The sequence below is a fragment of the Sciurus carolinensis genome, chromosome 16, assembly GCF_902686445.1.
Source record: "Sciurus carolinensis chromosome 16, mSciCar1.2, whole genome shotgun sequence".
In the NCBI taxonomy this organism is placed as follows: Eukaryota; Metazoa; Chordata; class Mammalia; order Rodentia; family Sciuridae; genus Sciurus; species Sciurus carolinensis.
In genome coordinates this window covers 1849322-1868667 of record NC_062228.1, presented here as the reverse complement: position 1 = coordinate 1868667, position 19346 = coordinate 1849322, and the positions used below count along the sequence as shown (strand labels likewise).

General features: G+C 55.4%; 1 protein-coding gene across 2 annotated transcripts in view; it reads right to left on the bottom strand.

The window, feature by feature from the left end:
• Positions 1-116: 116 nt before the first annotated feature.
• Positions 117-19346, bottom strand: part of Zcchc14 (zinc finger CCHC-type containing 14) — a 59529-nt gene continuing 40299 nt past the window's right edge. Inside the window, exons 4-13 of one of the 2 annotated variants that reach the window (XM_047527410.1) lie at positions 13059-13130; positions 10494-10603; positions 9976-10070; positions 9839-9893; positions 9153-9435; positions 7711-7802; positions 7035-7162; positions 6246-6386; positions 4737-6164; positions 117-3690 (exon numbers count right to left, since the gene is read on the bottom strand). In XM_047527410.1, the coding sequence (XP_047383366.1) occupies positions 3635-3690; positions 4737-6164; positions 6246-6386; positions 7035-7162; positions 7711-7802; positions 9153-9435; positions 9839-9893; positions 9976-10070; positions 10494-10603; positions 13059-13130 (2460 nt within the window). In that variant the 3' untranslated portion in view covers positions 117-3634. The remainder of the gene's footprint in view (positions 3691-4736; positions 6165-6245; positions 6387-7034; positions 7163-7710; positions 7803-9152; positions 9436-9838; positions 9894-9975; positions 10071-10493; positions 10604-13058; positions 13131-19346) is intronic. The other variant, XM_047527411.1, reaches the window with a different exon arrangement.

The window sequence follows — 19346 nt, the reverse complement described above, 5'->3', positions numbered from 1 at the left end:
GTGCCCACTTGTCACTCAGGGAAGGTGGAGCGTTCTGAGATGGACTGCGAGCTGTCTGAAAGGGTGTGTGCTTCGTATTTTGGGAGAAAAGACCTGATAAAACCACTGAGTCTTTTTTAGAATTTTTATTTTCAGTACATTAAATTTACTCATAAAAACATTCTAAAATGTACAATTTTTCCTTTTTAACAAAGTATAATAAAACATAAAAACCCCAAAAACAGAATACTTGACATTTACAATTCAAAATCAAATTATCGGAATATTAAATATTTACAAAACTATATCTTTTAAAAATATTTATAAAGTTACATGCAATTTTGTAGAATTGACAAAAGAATGGCTCAAAAATGGGAGAATATTCCTTCATTCCTAAAAAGAAAGCATGTCCGGTAGAAGCTGCAAAGGTTTGAGTCTCGGCACCAACGCCTCGTCGGAAGAAGTGACGCGTGTGGCCGCCCTCCCTCCCCTCGATGAGCAGGGTGGTGGCCGGGCCCTGTGGCCTCCACCAGCACAGTATGTGGTTTTCTAGAGTATTGCGAGAGTGGACCAGAGACCCCATGTGGCCTCAGTCCTGGACTGTTCAGCAAGAGCCTCTCAGGCCCCGTGGCTTTCAGTGTCACCTGACTTGTTCCTTGGAAGTCACCTGCACTTTTGGAAGGACAGCCAGCCCTGCTCAGGTTCCACAGGACCATCCTTAGGGACGAGGCTGAGCAGGGAGGCCGTTTCCCTTACAAGCTTTAAGACTTGAGCAGGCAAGGCCAGCAGTTCCCAGGATGCGAGACTAGCGTCAGACAACCCCAGGAAGCAGCAGGCAGCGGGAGGGGGCCCGCCCAGGAAGAGAGCAGGGGCCGGTGCACTACAGCTGTGTGGACAAGCTGACCCTCGGGGAGGCAGGCAGTGCTGGCTTTTTAATACCCAGTCACATATGTGCGCTCGAGAAAATGTTTTGCCTTTATTTTTATTGTAAGTGCTAGCTCCCATTTCCTCAGTGCTCTTCAGCAATTAGGAGTTTTAACGTTAAACACTTTCCAATTTTCAATATTACTATGAAATAAAAATTAGAAAATAAGGTAGAAAATTGAGTATTTTGCTTAAAAAAAACAGAAAGGTTAAACAGTTCTACCCCGACACTGTTCTACTTGGATCTGTACATTCCACTGTCCCCATTCCTGGAGATAAAACAGAGTTAGAAGCTTGAGCACGTGGCAGGCTCCACGGAGCGCGGTGCCTCACGCCCACCTGGTTCTGGGCTCCGGTCTCCGCAGGGTGGCTCCCGAGGGCCAGGACGCTGTGTCTCCTGGTGAAGTGTGAGGTGCTCCTCGGGCTGGCTGACTGGTTGCTTTGGAAGGAGGAGTCATCCACGGTGACACTGCTGGCCAAGGACATCCAGGCAGGCCACACGCAGGTGTGGGCTCGTGGGCTGACGGGATTCCCTCTGCGCCGCTTCTCGCTCTGGGTCTCCCAGTCCCCGACTGCACGGCCTCCTGGCGACCTCGCACCACGCACTCACCTTCAAAGACCACTGGAGGTTCTCCGTGGCTGGGACACAGCCATCGCAAGGTGGGGACCGACAGCGCACTCAATGTGAATGTCACGCTTCAGGTGGAAGCTTCTATTTTAAGTTTTTGTTACGTTAGGGTTAACCGCTAATATTTATCAAAACAGTCCTAAGGGTAACAACAACACTTTCATTCCACTATACTGACACTAAAACAAAAACTTAAATAGGATTTTCTTCTTTTGCTATGAGACAGTTTTCAACAATTTCACTATGTTGAAATAGGATTTATTTAAAATATTTCTTTGTTTAAAAAACCAAAAAATTTTAAAAGTTTGGCTTTCAGCACATATCCAGGCCGCTGTGACGGCCTTCAGAAGTATTAAAATCGTAAACATCGATGAACACTCTAGTCTTCTTGAACACAACAGGACAAACTCCAGTCTGGTGCTCTTTAAGGCAAAGTTGTGTCAGCTCTTGATGGTTGATGCTTTGTAGTGTTGGATTAAGAGATCCGTGAAGCCTATCCTAACAGCTGTCATAAGAGGCATCACCGTCACTTCCAGAACTCTGTGTAATACTGTGTACCACGAATAGAGAAGAATACAGAGGTCTGTCAATTCTGCATTGCATAGAAATAAAACTCTACTAAAATAATACTACAAAACTCTACTAAAAGCCTTTCATAAAAAATGTAACAACTTTCTGCTTTAGTTCCCTTGAAGTCAGGAAACTGATCTAAAATTTGAAGCCTTGTATCTCAATGCCTTAAATTCAAGACATTTCTTTTGATTTACACCAATTTTGTATGAGGCTGATTGTCCCATTTTAATACAGAATGGTCTGAATATTGTGACTTTTCTTCTCAATATTCAACTGGAAAATCCCTGGCAAGACTTTGCCGATCAGTGTTAATATTGAAGGCTAAATAGTGTCCCGTGAGAGAAGATTCCCTTTATCCTTGTAGCCCCTAGGTGCTTCCGTTCCAGTGGACTGAGATGTAGATGTTTATAGCAAGGGCGCTAATTCCTACTTAAACACAGGACTTCTCCCAGTCCCAGGCTGTGTCTGGTCTGTGCGCTCTCTGTCTCTCTGCCTTCTACTGAAGTTTTCCAGGCAACTGTTAACGGAATTAGCTATCAATACACAGCCTAATTTAAAAAAAAAAAAAAAAAAGTGACAGGAGAGCATGTCAGAGCTTTTGCTCATCAACCACAGGACTGTATTACTGTTGGAAGGCCCGTCTCAAGTGTGCACATCAGCAGGAAGCCCTGGGGCCGGGCCCTTGGGGAGATTCGACAGCCTGCCAGCTTCGCTAAGGATGATCGGATGGAGTCGGCAGCAGCTGAGCTGCTCTTCTGCTGCAGGAGGTGTCTGTGTGGGGAGCAGATCGGAGCCGCTCAATGGAGCAGTGGGGAGGGCCAGTCTCAAGCCTCCACAACGATTCCCTGGGACTTGGACCCTTAGAAATGAAGTTGAGAATGAACTGTTTCCACTTAGCATCGTGTGAATCTGTCTGCAGGAAAGGAGGACATACTGAAACCTCCTTTGTGCTCGGGCAAGCGCCAGCTGGTGCCCCCTCCCCACGTGGCCACAGTCTGCACTGACGGGCCTCAGGAGTCTGCGGAGGTCTGTCAGTGACATTCTTCTGTAGTGCAACCCTTAGAAATCCCAGAGATTAGTGCCTATCACTTTAGGAAAAAGCAGAACAAAACAGCTGACGTTTTCCCTGACCCTGGGTGTTGGGTCCATCTGGGGGACGCCACTGGAGGACTCGGACCTGCGGTCGGATCAGATTGCGCGCAGCTGCCCTGGAACCGTGTGAGCCTGGAAGGATCAGCGATGCGATGTTCTTTGGGAGACAGGCGGTCTCTGCACTGCAGCCATGGGGGTGGCTAAGTCTGGAACACAGAGGTGCCCCTAGGCAAGTCCTGACATCAAGCTCCAGTTCAGGGTTTTGGCAATTAAGTGGGGTCTGATGCACTTCTACACTAGATTTCTATCCCGTCTAGTAAAGTAAAGCACCTTTGGATCAAAAATATGAAGCTCAACAGCAACTTGACGTCTCAGTTTTGTATTTAACTTTTCTTACGTCTCCATGGCTTAATAATGTTCTGTTGCCAGAGAAAAATATCAGTCTGTGGAGTCCAGGCTTTCTGCTGGAGGGGCATATTTCAACCTAAAAGTACCTGGAGAGAAGAAAAAGAAAAGGCAGATTTGAATCACTGCAAAATTACACAGACCGACCTGCCCCGTCACTTCCAGAGCCACGAGTCAGGACTCTGGGGCTGGAAACGTGGCCCACCTGGCCCAGCCCCTCCCTCCCCCCACACAACGGAGGCTACAGGGATGGAGGGGCTGGAGAGGACTGGGAGGCCTTAGGAGATGCAGGGCCGCGACCAGACCTCCTGAGTTACAGGTGTCGGGTTTCTACAAGCTCTCCTGGGGGTGAGGACAAACAGGCAGGTCTGTGTGCAACCTCAAAAGAAGATGCTGGAAATCTAGAGAGAGTGCGTCTCAAGGCCACACCCTGCCCCACTCTCCCAGTCCCCAGGCCCGTCCTTCCAAAGCACGGTAAGGATAAACGTGTAGGAGATTGATGACTAAAGGAAACAAAATACAAAAGCAAGCCAGGAAGGAGGGACAGCCTGATGAGATGCCACCCACCCCCAAGGCACAGCCACACAAGCCGGGCGCAAACAGCACGGGGGTCTAGACTGCCCGCCCCGTCCTAACCACCCCCATGGCTGCGCCGGCACATGGCAAGACCCAGAGCCCACTAGGCCCCAGCCAGCCTGTCTTCCAGACCCAGGAGAACACGAAGTCACCTTCCGAGAACCAGCAGCAACCCTTCCAGAGCTTTGCAGGTTTATTTAAATTTTCACGCTGTTTCAAAAAGCATTTAAAAAATTACTTTCAGCTTTAAAGCAAAGAAGTTTAAGCAAGTAGTTCAAGCAAATGCCCGTGATCCCAGCAACTCAGGAGCCCGAAGGAGGAGGATCTCAAGTTCAAGGCCAGCCTGGGCAACTTAGAAAGACTCTGTCTCAAAATTTAAAACAGGGCTAGTACCACACACACACACACACACACACACACACACACACACACAAATAAAAAGAGGAAAGCTGACTATTGTTTCATAAAGTCAGCACCTGTATTCCTCCTGTGGTCAGCAGCACCCTGCCAGCCACAGAGAACAGCTTGCCGTGGGACGACAGCAGGGCCATGCGCTCACCTTGCCGGTTGAAGTCCATGGACGGCTGCTTGCAGTCCTGAGCACGGTGCCCTGTGGCCCCACAGTTATAACAGGACAGATTCCCACTCTTTTTATGATTGGAACCGTTGCTGCTTCCCACCAGTCCCTGGGTCTGGTAGACCCCCGCTGTCCCAGCCATGAAGTTCTGCATTGGTGGCACAGCAAAGGTGGACTGCCCGCCCAGGACGGGGTCCGGCGTCACGCTGCCGCTGTAGGGGGCGTGCACGACGGGGAAGGTGGAGCCGTAGCCACTGCTGCACATGGGGCTGAAGGGCAGGAACGGGAAGGTGAACACGGAGGGCCCGGAGAACGGGTGCTGGAAGTAGTTGGCGTAGCTGACGGTGAGGCCGCCAGAGCCGCAGCTGCCGCTGCACCCACAGGACGTGCACACGATGCAGCCGGGTGGGGGCGGCGCGGGGGCTGGGGGCGCCGGGGGCTGCTGATGGTGGTGGTGGTGGTGGTGGCTCTGACTGGAGGCGGGAGTATTTCCCGCAGAGCCACCACCACTGTAGAAACTGCTTTCGGGGACGGAGGAGAGCGCAGGGCTGGAGCTGGGGGCAGGGCAGCTGGGGAGCGAGGCCATGTTGGCGAAAGACGTGGAGGGGTGGCTGCTGGAGGAGGCAGTGTTGCTGTTGGCACAGAAGCTGCCCTGCAGGGGGCCCACGGGCACGCTGCTCACTGCGGAGAAGGCAACTTTGGTGTTGGCTGTGTACAGAGCAGTCCGGGGGTTGATTATTGCAGGGGGCACACTGATCTGCACGTTGCTGGGGCAGGAGGTCTGTCCAGGGACAGCAGTGTCAGCAGGGACGGAGGAGGACAGCAGCAGCTTGATGGGCGGCCGGGCCACATGCAGGACAGTGCTGGGCGTCCCTGCGGCGGCTGTGCTGGTCTCCACCGCCAGGGCTGGCTGCTGTGCCGTCTTCAGCACCCTGTCCAGAGTGGCTGCGTGCACAACTTTGGCCCTGGGCCCGAAGGAGACAGTGGGCGGCACAGAGCTGCCCTCCGAGAGTCCTGAGAGGACCTGCACGGGCGGGTGGGGCGTGGACGAGGGCAGGGCGTCCAGCACAGCACCGCCGAAGCTCTTGTCCACTTTAATGCCGCTCCTGGGGCCGGGCCCTTTGCCCCTTTCTTCCAAAGACAAGAGCGAGTGCACAGAGGACGAGAGAAGCTTCCCCTCGGCGCCCCCCCTGTCGGCTTTGTGCACGGAACTCAGCATTCGGATGGGTGCCAGGTGCGAGGCTGCGGGCAACAGCTGTGGGGGCAGAGGGTGGTGGCCCACAGGGCCACAGCCAGCCTCGTTCTGCACAGGCAAGACCTGAGCCGTGGGCCGGGCGGAGCTGGAGGGGAAGTGGCTCAGCAGCATCACGGGCTTCTCCTTATCAGAGCCCTCCAAGTGCACATCCACACCTGGGGACGGAAAAGAGCGGTCAGTGCCACGCGGCCCAGGGCGGGGCGGGCAGCACAGCCGGAGTCGCGCGGGCGCCTTACGTCTGTCGTTCTCCTCGGCACTGTCCGAGCTCTCTTCCCGCGCCTGCACACCCATGGGGCTGGAGGAGGAGCTGGAATACTCGGAGGAGCTGCCCTCCCGGGGCGTCTGGTGCGAGGGCTGCTCCACCTCCACCCGCAGCTCTGCGGAGAAGGCACAGGTCAACCTTCCGGCTGGCACCCACGTCCGCACGGGGGCTGACGGGGGCCGGCCAGCACCACCCGCAGGCGAGCCCTTCGGGACGCCCCAGGAGGCGGAGACTACCTCTGCCAGAGTCAGACAGTCTCACCCGCACCAACTGCCCACGGCCTCCCGCTCCTCGCAGAGCATGTGCGGGGCACCGAGCAGCACGTGCCCTCTCGTTGCCCAGGCCCTGAGAACAGCCCTGGCACCTGCGTGCTCTGCCTCTCTTCTCTCCCTACTTCTACTGTGTGACGGAAAACCCGCCCCACCCTGTGAGAACGGAGCCACCGCAAAGGCACCCGGCCCTCAGAGGGCTGGCTCCTGTGGTCAGCGTGGAGCCAGCATGGCCCAGCCTGGCAGGCCCAGCCGGGTCACTGCCCGTGCTGTCAGCTTGGCAGCTCTGCATCTGGTTCTTTTGCCCAACGGTTTCCGGCAAGGCCCACGGTCAGCTTCCCCGGCTCTCCCGCCTGCCTCCTGGGCTACGTCATGCGAGTCGACACAGAACGACCGGCAGGACCATCAAATCGTTAAGTGGCAGGCGAGCATCTGGCGTGAGCACGTCTCGCCACCTGCACGCCCACGATGGCCCAGCGTCAGGCCCTCCGCACCTGCAGCATGGCCACCACGCCCGGCCTGCACGGGCCCCACGTGGCTGGTGGGGGGCACTCGGGCCACTCCACTGCTGGTGACCAAGGTGGGGGCCGAGGAGTTCAGGCACCGCCGCTCTGACTTCTCCCTGCAGAACAAGAAGGCATAGGGACAACTTTGGTCATTGTCCCCAGACTACCCCCAGGCCTCTACTCCACAAGACACACGCTAAAGGCTGAAGGGATTCGGTCCTCCTACCCTGCCAGAGCCGCACTGCACAATTTGATTTTCTGATTCATTCATTGCTATCATGCTATTAAGTCATTTGTCATTATCACTATTGTGCTTCTCTTTTTTTTTTGTGGTACTGGGGCTGAAGCAAGGTGCTCTGCCACTGAGTTATATCCCAATCCTTTTTATTTTTTATTCTGAGACAGGGCCTCACTAAGTTGCCCAGGCTGGCCTTGAACTTGCAGTCCTCCTGCCTCAGCCTCCCGAGTTGCTAGAACTTTAACAGGTGTGCACCACTGTCCCTGGCCACATTTGTACAACTTTGAAAACTGTTACTTAATGACTGAATAAGAAAGACAAAGTAACCCAAACACTAGCCTTTAACACCACTTTAAGTCCTGGCACCCTATTTAGCATGTGAGAAGCTAAAATGAACATACATTTCAAAAATAACATCATGCTTACTTTTCCAGCTCCAGTTGAGTCTTGAGTTTTTTCTTTGCTCCCATGGTGAGGGACTCGAATTTATTCAGGTCTTCTTCGGTAAGGCTCAAAAACTTGCATAGGAGAAACACATCACAAAGTCGCTGAGAGTCAGGACTGGAAACAAAGGCCTCAGGGCTGAAAGTGACATGTCTGGGGCCTATGGACAGATCACGCCTAGGCAGTCAACAGAGGACCTGGGCACACGGCGTCCTCCCCTAACCGGGTGTGAACTGTCCCTGCTCCACACGCCTCTACAGCGGAGCCCATGGGCCACAGCTCACCTCCAGTGTGGATGCCGCATGATGGGCACCAGGTGGCTCTCCACTCTCTGCAGACCGCTCACCGGCATGGTGGGCTACGTGGGCAAATGACTGGAGGAGTCACAGTCCAACCGCTGCAGAGCTCCACTGGCAGCAGTGCCCCGCCCTCCGAGGAGGGTCCCTTGGCACAGGCCAGCCTCTGCGCTGGGAGCGCCAGCCAGTCGGTCCTTCCTCAAGAGCACCTTCACCTCAGCCACACAGTGGCTTGGTTAGGCAGCAAGTGCTGCAGGGTCGGGAGCCGTCCAACAGAGCAGGACCCGGAAAGTCTCTAGCTTTCACCTCCTTCCACACCTGCTTTGTGTTTGGTCACTTCAACTCATATACTCCATCAGAAAAGTCTGAACAGATTAGCGATCTCTCTCGGAGGACTGAGCCAGGCGCGCATTACTACTGAGTCACAGCCTTAGCACTGGTTATGCTTCATTTTTTCTGAGACAGGGCCATGATAAGTTGTCCAGTCTGGCCCTAAACTTGTGATCCTTCTGCCTCAGCATCCTACGGGACTCAAATTACAGGGCTGTACCACCACCCCCAGGTAACAACCATTTTTAAGATTTATGAATCCTAAACAAAAGGTATTACAAATATACTTAAAACTTGCTTTTGCTTTGTAGTAAAAGTTTGATTTCTAGGTTCAATAGTAGAATGTTGGACCCATGAGACTCATAGGTAACAGCTACCTGTCCTGTCCAGCAGGGGGAGTTCAGAGTTCAAGTACCTTGTCTGGGTTTAATTTAGTTCAATCCGTGACATCAAAACTAGAAATGCTTCAGTGAAATTTTAACAATGGAACAATACTTCTCATCAAACTTCTCTCAAAGAACCTCTAACCACTCCCCCATGCCTGCCCGCTCAGCTGGCCCTGTTGGCACAGGCTGCGCAGGACGTGGAGAGATGAGGGGTAGCTCCTGAGCAGGCCGTCTGCCTATAGCAGGGCTCTGGATGGAACCGCACGGGGCCACCCCTGCAACGACCTAGAAAGCCATCTGCTTGTTCACAACAGACCCCACTAATGCCAGGCTGTGTGACCTCGACCAAGGCTACAGCCTCCACATCACATGACCTCGAGCACACCACACAGCCACACAGGAGCCTGCGTACCTTCTCCATGGTGAGCTGCTTAAAGACAGGGTAGTACTTGTGCAAGCGCAGCTTCCTAAGCCAATCCAAAATTCCATTTTGCTCCTGGGGCTGCGGGGCCTGCAGACTGGAGGGCATCAGGATGGCCGGCGGGGCGTCCACCTGGGCCCGGAAGGCCAGCGCCGAGCCTGCGCCCCCGGCATGGGAGCAGTGAGGCAAGGCCGCAGCTGCGCTGGCCGAGGGCTGCAGGTGGTGCTGGGCAGCGCTCTGGGAGGACGGGATGCCGGCCACTCCACACACGGGCCTGCAGGACAGGAGACAGGCCGGGCACAGGAACATGGCTTTCCAGACTGTGCCGCACCAGGCGCCCACATGCACGTGGCGTCCGACCCACCGTAAACTCTGGGAAGACCAGCACCCTCTCCACCCCAACAACCCCTGCCTGAGGGGAGAGCTCTGCAGGTGCCCCGTGCACGTGTCCACCACCACCACACTTTCAGTCGGGAAGCCGCTTTATGACTTATGAATAAAAGGAAGACAAGTGATTTGCCTACATCAACGCTGACTACTCAGCACTCGGGACCTCGAACTTCGCAACATCTCTACCCTGGCCCTCCCTCGACACCGTTCAGGACTCCGACTGAGAAGGGCTGAACTCTAGAACCTCTAACCACAACTGCAGGTGCCTACACGGGGCTGCCACTCACCTGCCAGACACGCCCATCACGGCACCTACTTTCGGGAGGGAGGGGTTGCCAGGACCTGCAAGTTAGAAAAGACGCGTCAGAGAAATTCGTGGGCAAGGGCATATTTCTGTCTTTTCTTAGTCGTTTTATAAACTCACTTGGACTTTGAAGCTGTTGGGTGGGAGATGAAGTGCTGAAGAACTTCTTAACGTGGTCATTTTTCAATACGTGAGAAGGCAATGAAGCCAAGTACCTAGAAGTCGAGCAAAGTGGCTTCATCACCAAAATGGCATTAAGCAAAACGACTGGGGTGCAACCTGAGCTTCCAACCGAGAGAAACAGACGTCAGAGGAAATGAGTATGAGGGCCGCGACCCGGGCTACGCGAGCAGCCTCCTGGGCACTGCGACACCCGCGGGCACTCGTGAGGACTCAGAGGACTACTCCTTAGGCCCTGCCTTCCACCCAGAACGGCCTCGACAGAGGCTCTCGGGAGCACCAGGGGGTGGTGCACGCTTCAAAATTCCTTCACTCATCCCCTCAAAACCGCCCAGAGGCTGTTCAGAGCCTCTGAAGGCTGATGAGAATCCTGCAGGCAGCAGAGACCACATCAGGGCAGCCACGTGGCCAATGGCCGGCCTGAGCCCCCACAGGACCCAGAAAGGAGCCTCTCCCACCTCAGGCCTGCTTCCAGATCCATGTGGTTCCTCTCCACGTAGAACGGATCTGGGCCAGTCAGGCAAGGAATGAGCTTCTCCAAGCTCTCTTCAGGGCAGAGCTGAGATAACTGAAAGAGAAGACAGGCCAGGAGGGGTGTCAGAACCAACCGTCCCAGCAGAACTCAACCAACAAGCGCCCAGGCAGGGCCACCGAGTCCTCTGCTGGGAAAGTGGGTCTTACGCCACTCTAGCTACTTTGGGGTCCTCCATCCACTTAGGGTACAGACGACACTGAAGAACATCCCCCCAGTCTGCAAAGCTTGACAATCTGCTGACCCTTCCTTTCTAAAAGCCCTGCAGAGTCTGGGCTGCAAGACCACTGCTGGTCTGGCTTCACACAGGGACCACCCCTCCAAGGAAAGACAGGACTCTTGATCTACCATCCCACCTGTGGCCCAGTGTGAGGAAGAGGGCTGCCACACGGGCAGAACAGAAGGAGGTGGCTGAGACGGCCATAGTCCCACCAGCTGGGCACGGCTCCAAGTGTGGGGGAGGGCACCCTCTCTCATGAGCTCTCTTCCAAATAGGCTGGGGACAGCACTGACCTCTGCACCTCCCCTGGCCCCTCTCCATCCAAGGCAAGAGACCTCAGCCACCGAGGGAAAGGTAAGAACTGCTCCTGGCCCCTGACACAAGCAAACACCCCCAGTTTCTGCGACCAGGCCACAGGGAAGAGCCACTTCCCTGGTGGAGGGGTATGAATCCCTCACCAGCCCAGGACCCTGCTCCACACAGCACAGGGCAGCTACTGCTCGAAGGGGCCAGGGCGCTGAGAAGGAGTTGTTCCCAAGGCCCAGCACAAAGACCCATGCCTAGAACTGAGGCGGTGCTGGAGGAGAGTCCTCCCCTGACCCCACCACAGGTCCCAGAAGTGACAGCAGCCCACTCCCAGGAGGGGCCAAGAGCTGAGTGTGGAGCAGGGCCAAGGAGAACCCCAACACCCCAGGTGACGCTAGGCCAGGTGCAGTGGCCCTGCACTGGAGTTGCCCGAGGGTGACTGTGGTGACACCCCAGGGCCAGGGGCTGATGGCCCAGCAGGAAAGAAGGCCCAGTGCTGCTTCCTCATCTCACGCTTGCCACACACAATGCCCCACCGCCAGAGGTGCAGGGCACAGGGAATAGCCAAGGGGGCTAACATCAAGACAGAGCTGGCCAGGCACAGTGGCCACGCCTGTGTGCCCAGCAGAAGGACCCCAGTCAAGGCCAGCCTCAGCAACTTAGGAAGACCTGTCTCAAAACAAAATTTAGAAAGGCCAAGGTTGTAGGTCAGTGGTGGAGCAACCCTGGGTCCAATCCCCAGTACCAAAAACACCCAACAAAGAACACAGGGAGCAACACACTTGGTGGTAACCTAGATGGTGCCACGACCAGACCAGACTTAAACAGCCATTCTAAGCACCTGAGAGGACCTGGCAAAACAGGAAGCACCATGCACAAACAAGGGGCGACTTCAATGGAGGCTGGGGCCATGCTGGAGACAAGCAAAATGGGAAAGTGGGCACACGAAGGGGCCGAGTCCTGGGCCCGAGAGAGAAGTCCAACAGGCTCATGCTGCCTGGGCAGGGTGAGGGACCAGGCGGAGACAGTCCACACTGCAACCCTGAGCGGGCAGAGTGAGGGAGGCAGAGCACTGCAGGGACAGAGAAGCCCCCAAGGCCACGCGGGGTGACAGCCAGCCTCGAGGAGGGCAGGAGCCCACACAGGCACATCGGAGCTGTGTAGACACCCCAAGACCAGCCAATGGTCAAGGTTCCAGGGACAAAAGTGACTCCAGAGGATGTTTCTGCTGCACAACGGGAGCTGGGCACAGGAGAGGACGCGCAGGTCTCGGGAGGCGGAGGAAAGCATCCCCAGGGATGGATCCCACCCTGGAGGGAACAGGCCTGGGGTTCCCGCTGCCTGATGGGCCCAGCAGATCCGCATGGCCAGCATCTGCCACTCCTGTGGGGAGGGCAGGGCCCTCAACTGAGCGTCCTCCCGCAGGGTCGGCCTTCATCTCACAACGCAAGTAGGTGCCCTGGGTATGCTGCCCGTCGCTGAAGAGGGAAGACCTGACGCTGGCCTGGCAGCGGTCACCACCCTCACCCCGGCCAGTGCCAGAAAGCACGCTGGAGCACGTGTGCATACAGGCAGGATGCTTGCTAGCAGAGGCACTTTCTGTCCAAAGGTTATTAGTTGAACCAATTTAGAAATGAAAAGGGAGAATCCCATGTGTAAGAGTCACAGAATGAGGGGCAATCTGCCTGCTCAGCCCCCTGAGCAGGACCCTCACACCCTCAGTCTGTGCCCAGGAAACCTGGGTGGAAGAAACAGAAGTGCCACAGCAGCCATGCTAGGGGCAGCTCTGCCTCCTGTCCCCATAGCTGCAAGGGGCCCAGGCAGGGACTCCCTGCTGCAGCCTGTCCAAAGCAGACCTCTGACCGCTGCCCACAGGACAGGATAAGACCCCTGCAGTCCCGCTGCAGTATGAGCAGCCACTAGGAAATGAGATTCCTTTGTCATAGGAGCCCTTAATCACCTTACCTTTGAAATAAATTCAGTCACTTCTGAGGAAGATTTGGTTACTGATGTTATTGAAGAATCAGACCACAAGACCTTAAAAACAAACAAACAAACCTTAAAAACAGACAGCACATACTCAGTTCACAGCACACATGTCCAGGTTTTAATGGTGGCACAGGGCTAGCAAGCACGTGGACAAAGTGGGAACGTGCAGGCTGCTCCACTTGCTACCAAGAGAAGAGTCATGTGACTCAGTCCCCTAACTTCACTTCCTGCTTCATTCAATTATTCGAAAAGCACCAAGTGACGCCAGCCTGGGGTCTGAGCCTACTCCCCGTGGTGCGGACACACCACGGAGTTGTGGCTGTGTGCAGGTCAGGCATACTACCTCTAGGGGCCTCCGCACTATGCTGGACGCAGAATCAGTGATTCCCAAGAACTCAGCCCCTCCGCCTGAGAGCAAGCGCCCTGCTGCAGCAGGTGCTGGGGACACAGGAACACCAGGAGTCCAGGCCTTGGGTCACTGGCAGGACTGGGAAGGCCGCATCTAAGTACGTCCACGACTGCAGGACTCCATGGAGGTGGGGTGGGGCAGGGACCAGGACAGTCATGTGGGAAGAGTCAGGTGGGAAGACCCGCCAGGGCTGGCTGGCAGAAGCTCGGTGTGCCTAGGCGCCAAGTGTCTGCCACGGGCGCCTTCTTCCTGCCCAGTCCGTGGCCCCTGGCGGTTGGCGTCTTCCTAGGAACGGCCACTGCAGCTTCTGCAGAGAGCAGCCCGGGCTGACAGGCTGGCTTCCGAGTGGCAGGACGACAGCTGCAGGGCAAGCCTCGGGGAGCAGGAGGGCGGCTGACCCAAGCCCAAGGCAAACGCCCCCCAGCCCTGCACACTGCAGGCTCCGAAGATGGGCGACGTTCGGGGAGACACGGCACCTGCCCTGGTCCAGAGCAAGGCACTGAGACACCCCTGCCCTTGCACTTCGGCACAGCACCCGGGAGCCGAGCCTCCTCCCTGGCTGGAGACCAAGGCACACAAGCCTCTTCACCCCCGACCGTCCCCACACCACACCACGCAGCCCAAGGGAGTCCAGGGAAGGAAGGGCCTGACGCCCCCAGGCCGCACAGGCAGCCGGGCTGCGGCTCCAGCCTCGGGTGGCGCCAGGCACAGCACTGCTGCCCAGGGCTCCTGCCCACTGTGCTACGCTGCCTCTGCTCAGCCTCCGTCCCCGTGTTCCGTGTCCACGCCACACGGTGCATCTGACCAACACGGACGTGAAATCCCACAGTCACACAATGGGCTGGCACAGAGAGTGACAATTTCCTCCACATGTGACACTATGATTCTCCACTGTATCCCCAAGGTGCCCCAAGGCAGGCACCTAGCAAAGCACTGGGCATGGCCACCTCCATCTGCAGGGGGCACCGCACAACAGAGCTTCAGAGCAGCCCGTGCTCCCTGGGGTTGCCTCAGCCTCACTGCCACTCACCCCACAGCAACAAGGCAGGCAGCCACAGGAGGGCCATGGAGACAGAAGAGACGCAGGTCACACCAGCCGACACATGCTCGGAGACCTGTCACCCAACCAGAGACCACCAAACACCGGCCACTGCTATTCCACACACCTCCAAGAAAATGCTGCCTGTGACTGAGGCACGGGGCTGCCCACTGCCTCCTGAGACCACGCCCCCCCACATCACAAGCTCGGACAGTGTCACATGCAGGGTCTCACTCTCTCAAGTCACCTCCCCACTCCCTCTCTGCCCTCTACTCTGCACCAGCACACGGCTAGCCAGACGACCCTGGGGAGGGTCACAGGCCCTGTCTACAGCTCACACTGCACCCCTGGAGAGCAAGCGGCCCAGAACCCAACTCTCACCAGTCCCAAAGGAAAGCTGAAGCTGGCCAGCAGAACCAAGCAGCCTGGAGGAGGCACAGACTCTCTTGTTAAAAGCAAAAAGTGTTCTTCATGTTTTCAAAGAGCTACAGGATCCAGGAATAGGATGCTGTGAGGAAATGATGGTCAGAGCCTCTTTTTTTTTTTTGGTACCAGGGGCACTTACACTGCCACACATCCCCAACCAGATTTTTTAATTTTTAATTTTGAGACAGGGTCTCGGCTAAGTAGCTTAGGTCCTCATTATGTTGCTGAGGCTGGTTCTGAACTCACGATCCTCCTGCCTCAGCCTCCCCAGCTACTGGGATCACAGGTGAGCGCACCACGGTGCCTGGCGGAGCTGAGTTCTCTGAGATGCAAGCCAGGACAGCAGCAGTGGCGAGAGCAGAGGCGATCCTCCACACAGCAGAGCACAAGACCCAAGAGCCGAAGAGGAGCCATCGACCCAAGGGTGCACATGGGGCCACATGCAGACAGCAGGAATTCCGAGCAGGCCAGCAGAGGAGCAAGAAAGACCAGAAGTCACTAAGGGAAGGTGGTCTCCACTTGTGGACCCAAGTCTCAGGCTCAGGGACGCCCGAGTCTAACGGGATGGATGAAGCAGACCTGCACCAAAGCTCGCCTCCTGGAAACATATACGGCTGGGACGAGAGAGTGTCCTGGAACTTCTAGAGCACACAGGACAAGCCACACACAGACCAGGGCCAGAAGCGGAACAGGCGTGCTTCTCCACAGCAACCCCACAAGGCACCAGGCGCACAGCAGAGCTCCAACTTCTTGCAGACGATGGCCAGCCTGGAGTTCACTGCCAAGTGTCAGGCTAGGCATCTATGGAAAGCTCCCAGACAAGACAGAACGACCTCAGAGAACAGGTGCAGCGGCACGAGGTGCAGGGTCAGAGAGAGTGGGTTCCTGGGACAGAGCTGTGAACACTCTCCAGCCATCAGTGCCTGGGCTGCAGAGGAGCTGTGGACGGTTGGGCAGGGCAGGCGGGCTGGTGCTCTGGGACACCACTAATAAACCGCGCCAAACCAAGTTCCGAGGACTGCCAAAGGGGGAGATGTGGCGCAGGCCCTGCAGAGGACCCCAGCTGCCATTCAGGTCGCCCAGTCGTCGAGGCACATCGGAGCCACCTGGACTCTCTAAACCACACACCCGCCCACCCCCACACACAAGTCGGATAAAAAACAAAAGCTCGACTGCAAAAACAGCCGCCAGGACTCATCCTTTGCTGACGGGGTAAAACAGTCAGGAAGTTAATATTGGTCTGAGACGCAGAATGAACTTTAGTTATTGGGGGGGCACTGGGGATTGAACTCAGAGTCACTCAACCACTGAGCCACACCCCCAGCCCTATTTTGTATTTTATTTAGCTGAGGCTGGCTTTGAACTCTCGGTCCTCCTGCCTCGGCCTCCCCAGACGCTAGGATTACAGGTGTGCACCACTGCGCCCCAGCCAAAGTAAACTTTTAAAGACTGGATACAATAACACAATCTACTGAAATGCCCAGGAAATCTTAACAAGGGCTGGGCCTTGTTTTGTTTCATTTTTTTACCTGTGCTGGGAATTGAACCCGGGGCCTTGCACATACATGGCAGGTGCCCTCCCACTAAGCTACACCTACGGCCCTTTTTATTTTGAGGCAGGGTCTCGCCAAGTAGCCCAGGCTGGCCTGGAACTCACCACCCTCCTGCCCCGGCCTCCAGAGCAGCTGGGACCACAGGCCACGCCGTCGCGCCCAGGTTTCCCTCCTGCAAGTTCCAAATGGCCCTTCTCCTCAAGTCAAGGTGGGGTACCACCCAGCCACACCACGGGTGTCACAGAAGCTGGGACCGCTCCGCGGTCTCTCCCCCTTTTCAACATGAACAGCAAGTGAAGTTTCTCTTAGCGGTTCTAGCTATTTCATTTTCTCTTTTTCCTGTGGTACTAGGAATTGAACCCAGAGTCGAGTCCCATGCATCCCAGGCAAGCACTCTACCACCGAACTCCATCCCCAGCCCAAGCTCTTTCATTTTCCTCACGGTGACTCTGGAGAAGGTGGTAGCGTGTAGTTACTTCACAGGTGCAGCTATGAATTCAATATTCAACATATTCTACCATCCACTTTCTGCACACTGGTTGGTTTCCTCAGTAACTATCAATTACAACTTCAGGCAGACAAATGGCTTTTCCTTGCAGGAAAGAGGAGGAAACTCGATTCCTATTCGAGGGAGACAGGTATACGTGTTTTAATTAATTTTCTATTTGTTCTAGTTAGTCGCACATGATGGTAGAGTGCACCATACAGATACACCGGACAGATCACACACAAAGGCAGTGGGGCGATCTAAATCTGTTACTTACACCTTCCCACAAACATACCTCTTCCTTTGTGTTGCTGACACATGACCATCAAAGCTGGTGGGAGCAAGGCCGGGAGCAGTGGCACAGGGCAGCTGCTTCTCCCCAAGGGAAGACCCTCACAGAGGAAGGTGCTCTGACTCTTCTGACTTCACCAGACTTACCTCATAAACCATGGCAAGCACTCCTGATGAAGCATCCTTATTGTTCTGACCCCAGTAGAACAACTGTTTATTTCCACTCACAAAAAATGGTTTTCTGAAACTACGATTTACTTAATTTTCATTAGTGGGAGTTCTTTTGACTAAAGCAAAATTCTAATTCTTTAAGCAATTTTGAAAGAGTTCTGAGCTAGGTAGCATGTAATCCCAGCAACTTAGGAGGCTGAGGCAAGAGTATTGCAAGTTCGAGGCCAGCCTTAGCCACTTCATGAGACCCTGTATCAAAATAAAAAAAATTATAAAAGGGTTGGGGCCAGGAGCAGCGGTGCACACTTGTAACCCCAGTGACTCTGGAGGCTGAGGCAGGAGAATCAAGAGTTCTAAGTCAGCCTCAGGAACAGAGAGGTGCTAAGCAACTCAGTGAGACGCTGCATCTAAATAAAATACAAAACAGGGGGTTGATAGAGTGCCTCACAAGCGCAAGGCCCTGGGTTCAATCCCCAGCACTGCAAAAACAACAACAACAAAAAAAAAAAACCAAAAAACAAAATAGGGTGGGGGATGTGGCTCAGTGGTCGAGTACCCCTGAGTTCAATCCCTGGTACCCAAAAAGAAGGGAAAAAAAAAAAAAAGGAATGGGGGTGGGGTACAGCTCAGAGGTAGAGGGCTTGCCTAGGAGTGAGGCCAGGCTCCATTCCTGGTACCACCCCCAAATGAGGAAAGAAAGTTCCGAGCCACAGTTGACAGGGAGCACTAAGGTAGGTGTGTGACCTGGCACGCGGCACCCGAGCACACAGTGAGCAGGCCACTCCTGGAGGACCCCCAGCCCCTTCTCCAGGATCCTGCGTGGAGCTCACATGGGGCGCCCTTCTCAGAAGCGGATCTGCTGCGTTCCACTGCTGACTGATGGACAGCGCACACCTTCCTGTGGCGGAGAACACCCCACGTGGGGACAGAACACTATGTCTGCCCCTCTGTCTCCTGGGGAGATGGGCGCTGCTCACGGTGGTCCTGGGTGTCACCCAGAGCTGAGAAGAACACTGTGCTGGGGGGTTCTCTGTAAGGACTCGCACTGACCCCCACGTGGGGCCGCCACTCCTGCGGTCGGCCTGACCTCTCTGCAGTGCTGGAGATCACGGGCAGGCCTGTGCCTGCCACACGAGGGCCCGAGCACCGAGCTGCACCTGGACCTTTCGCTTTTCAAAGTGGCTGCCAGGCTATTTTCCAAAGTGCCTACACCCCTGGCCGGTGCCCCAGCCAGCCTCTTCCACCCTAGTCCTTCCAACAGCCAAGGACGCTCTCTGGTTCTGACAGCACTTCCTGATCCTGGGGCTGGGCAGTGCCCGCCTGTGTACCTGCTGCCCACCCTCTTCCTCCACATTGTTCGCAACCTCTGCCTACTTCTTCCTCCTCACCGAGTTTTGAGGGTTCTTTATGTATTTGGAACGTCACCCCTTGGTGGGACTCTCCTAACCCTGGCTTGTCTTTTCATCCTCTTCCCACGTCACACGTCTGCACTGAGAAACTGTCCCTTGGTTGGTGTCACGAGGCCCCCGCGCCTGCCTCTTGAGGCTGCAGGGCTCAGGCCCACACCCGACACACCCTTCTCTGGCAGCTGCTCTCACCCCGTCAGACCTGAGGGCCTTCCTGAGAGTCTCTTCCGCATCCTGCTCCCTTGCCCTTTCCAGCAGCCCGGCCTCGGCTGCGCAGTTGTGCACCGTGGAGTCAGGGAGCGTGCGTCTCCACTGTGCCTCCTGTTCACAGCTACCCTGATGACCCAGCTCCACGTACAGCTCTCTTTTAACTTTTTTTGTCTCTGGAGATTGAACCCAGGGACACGCTACCACTGAGTTACATCCCGGCCCTTTTTGAGTTTTTATTTTGAGGTAAGGATTTGCTAAGTTGCTCAGGCTGG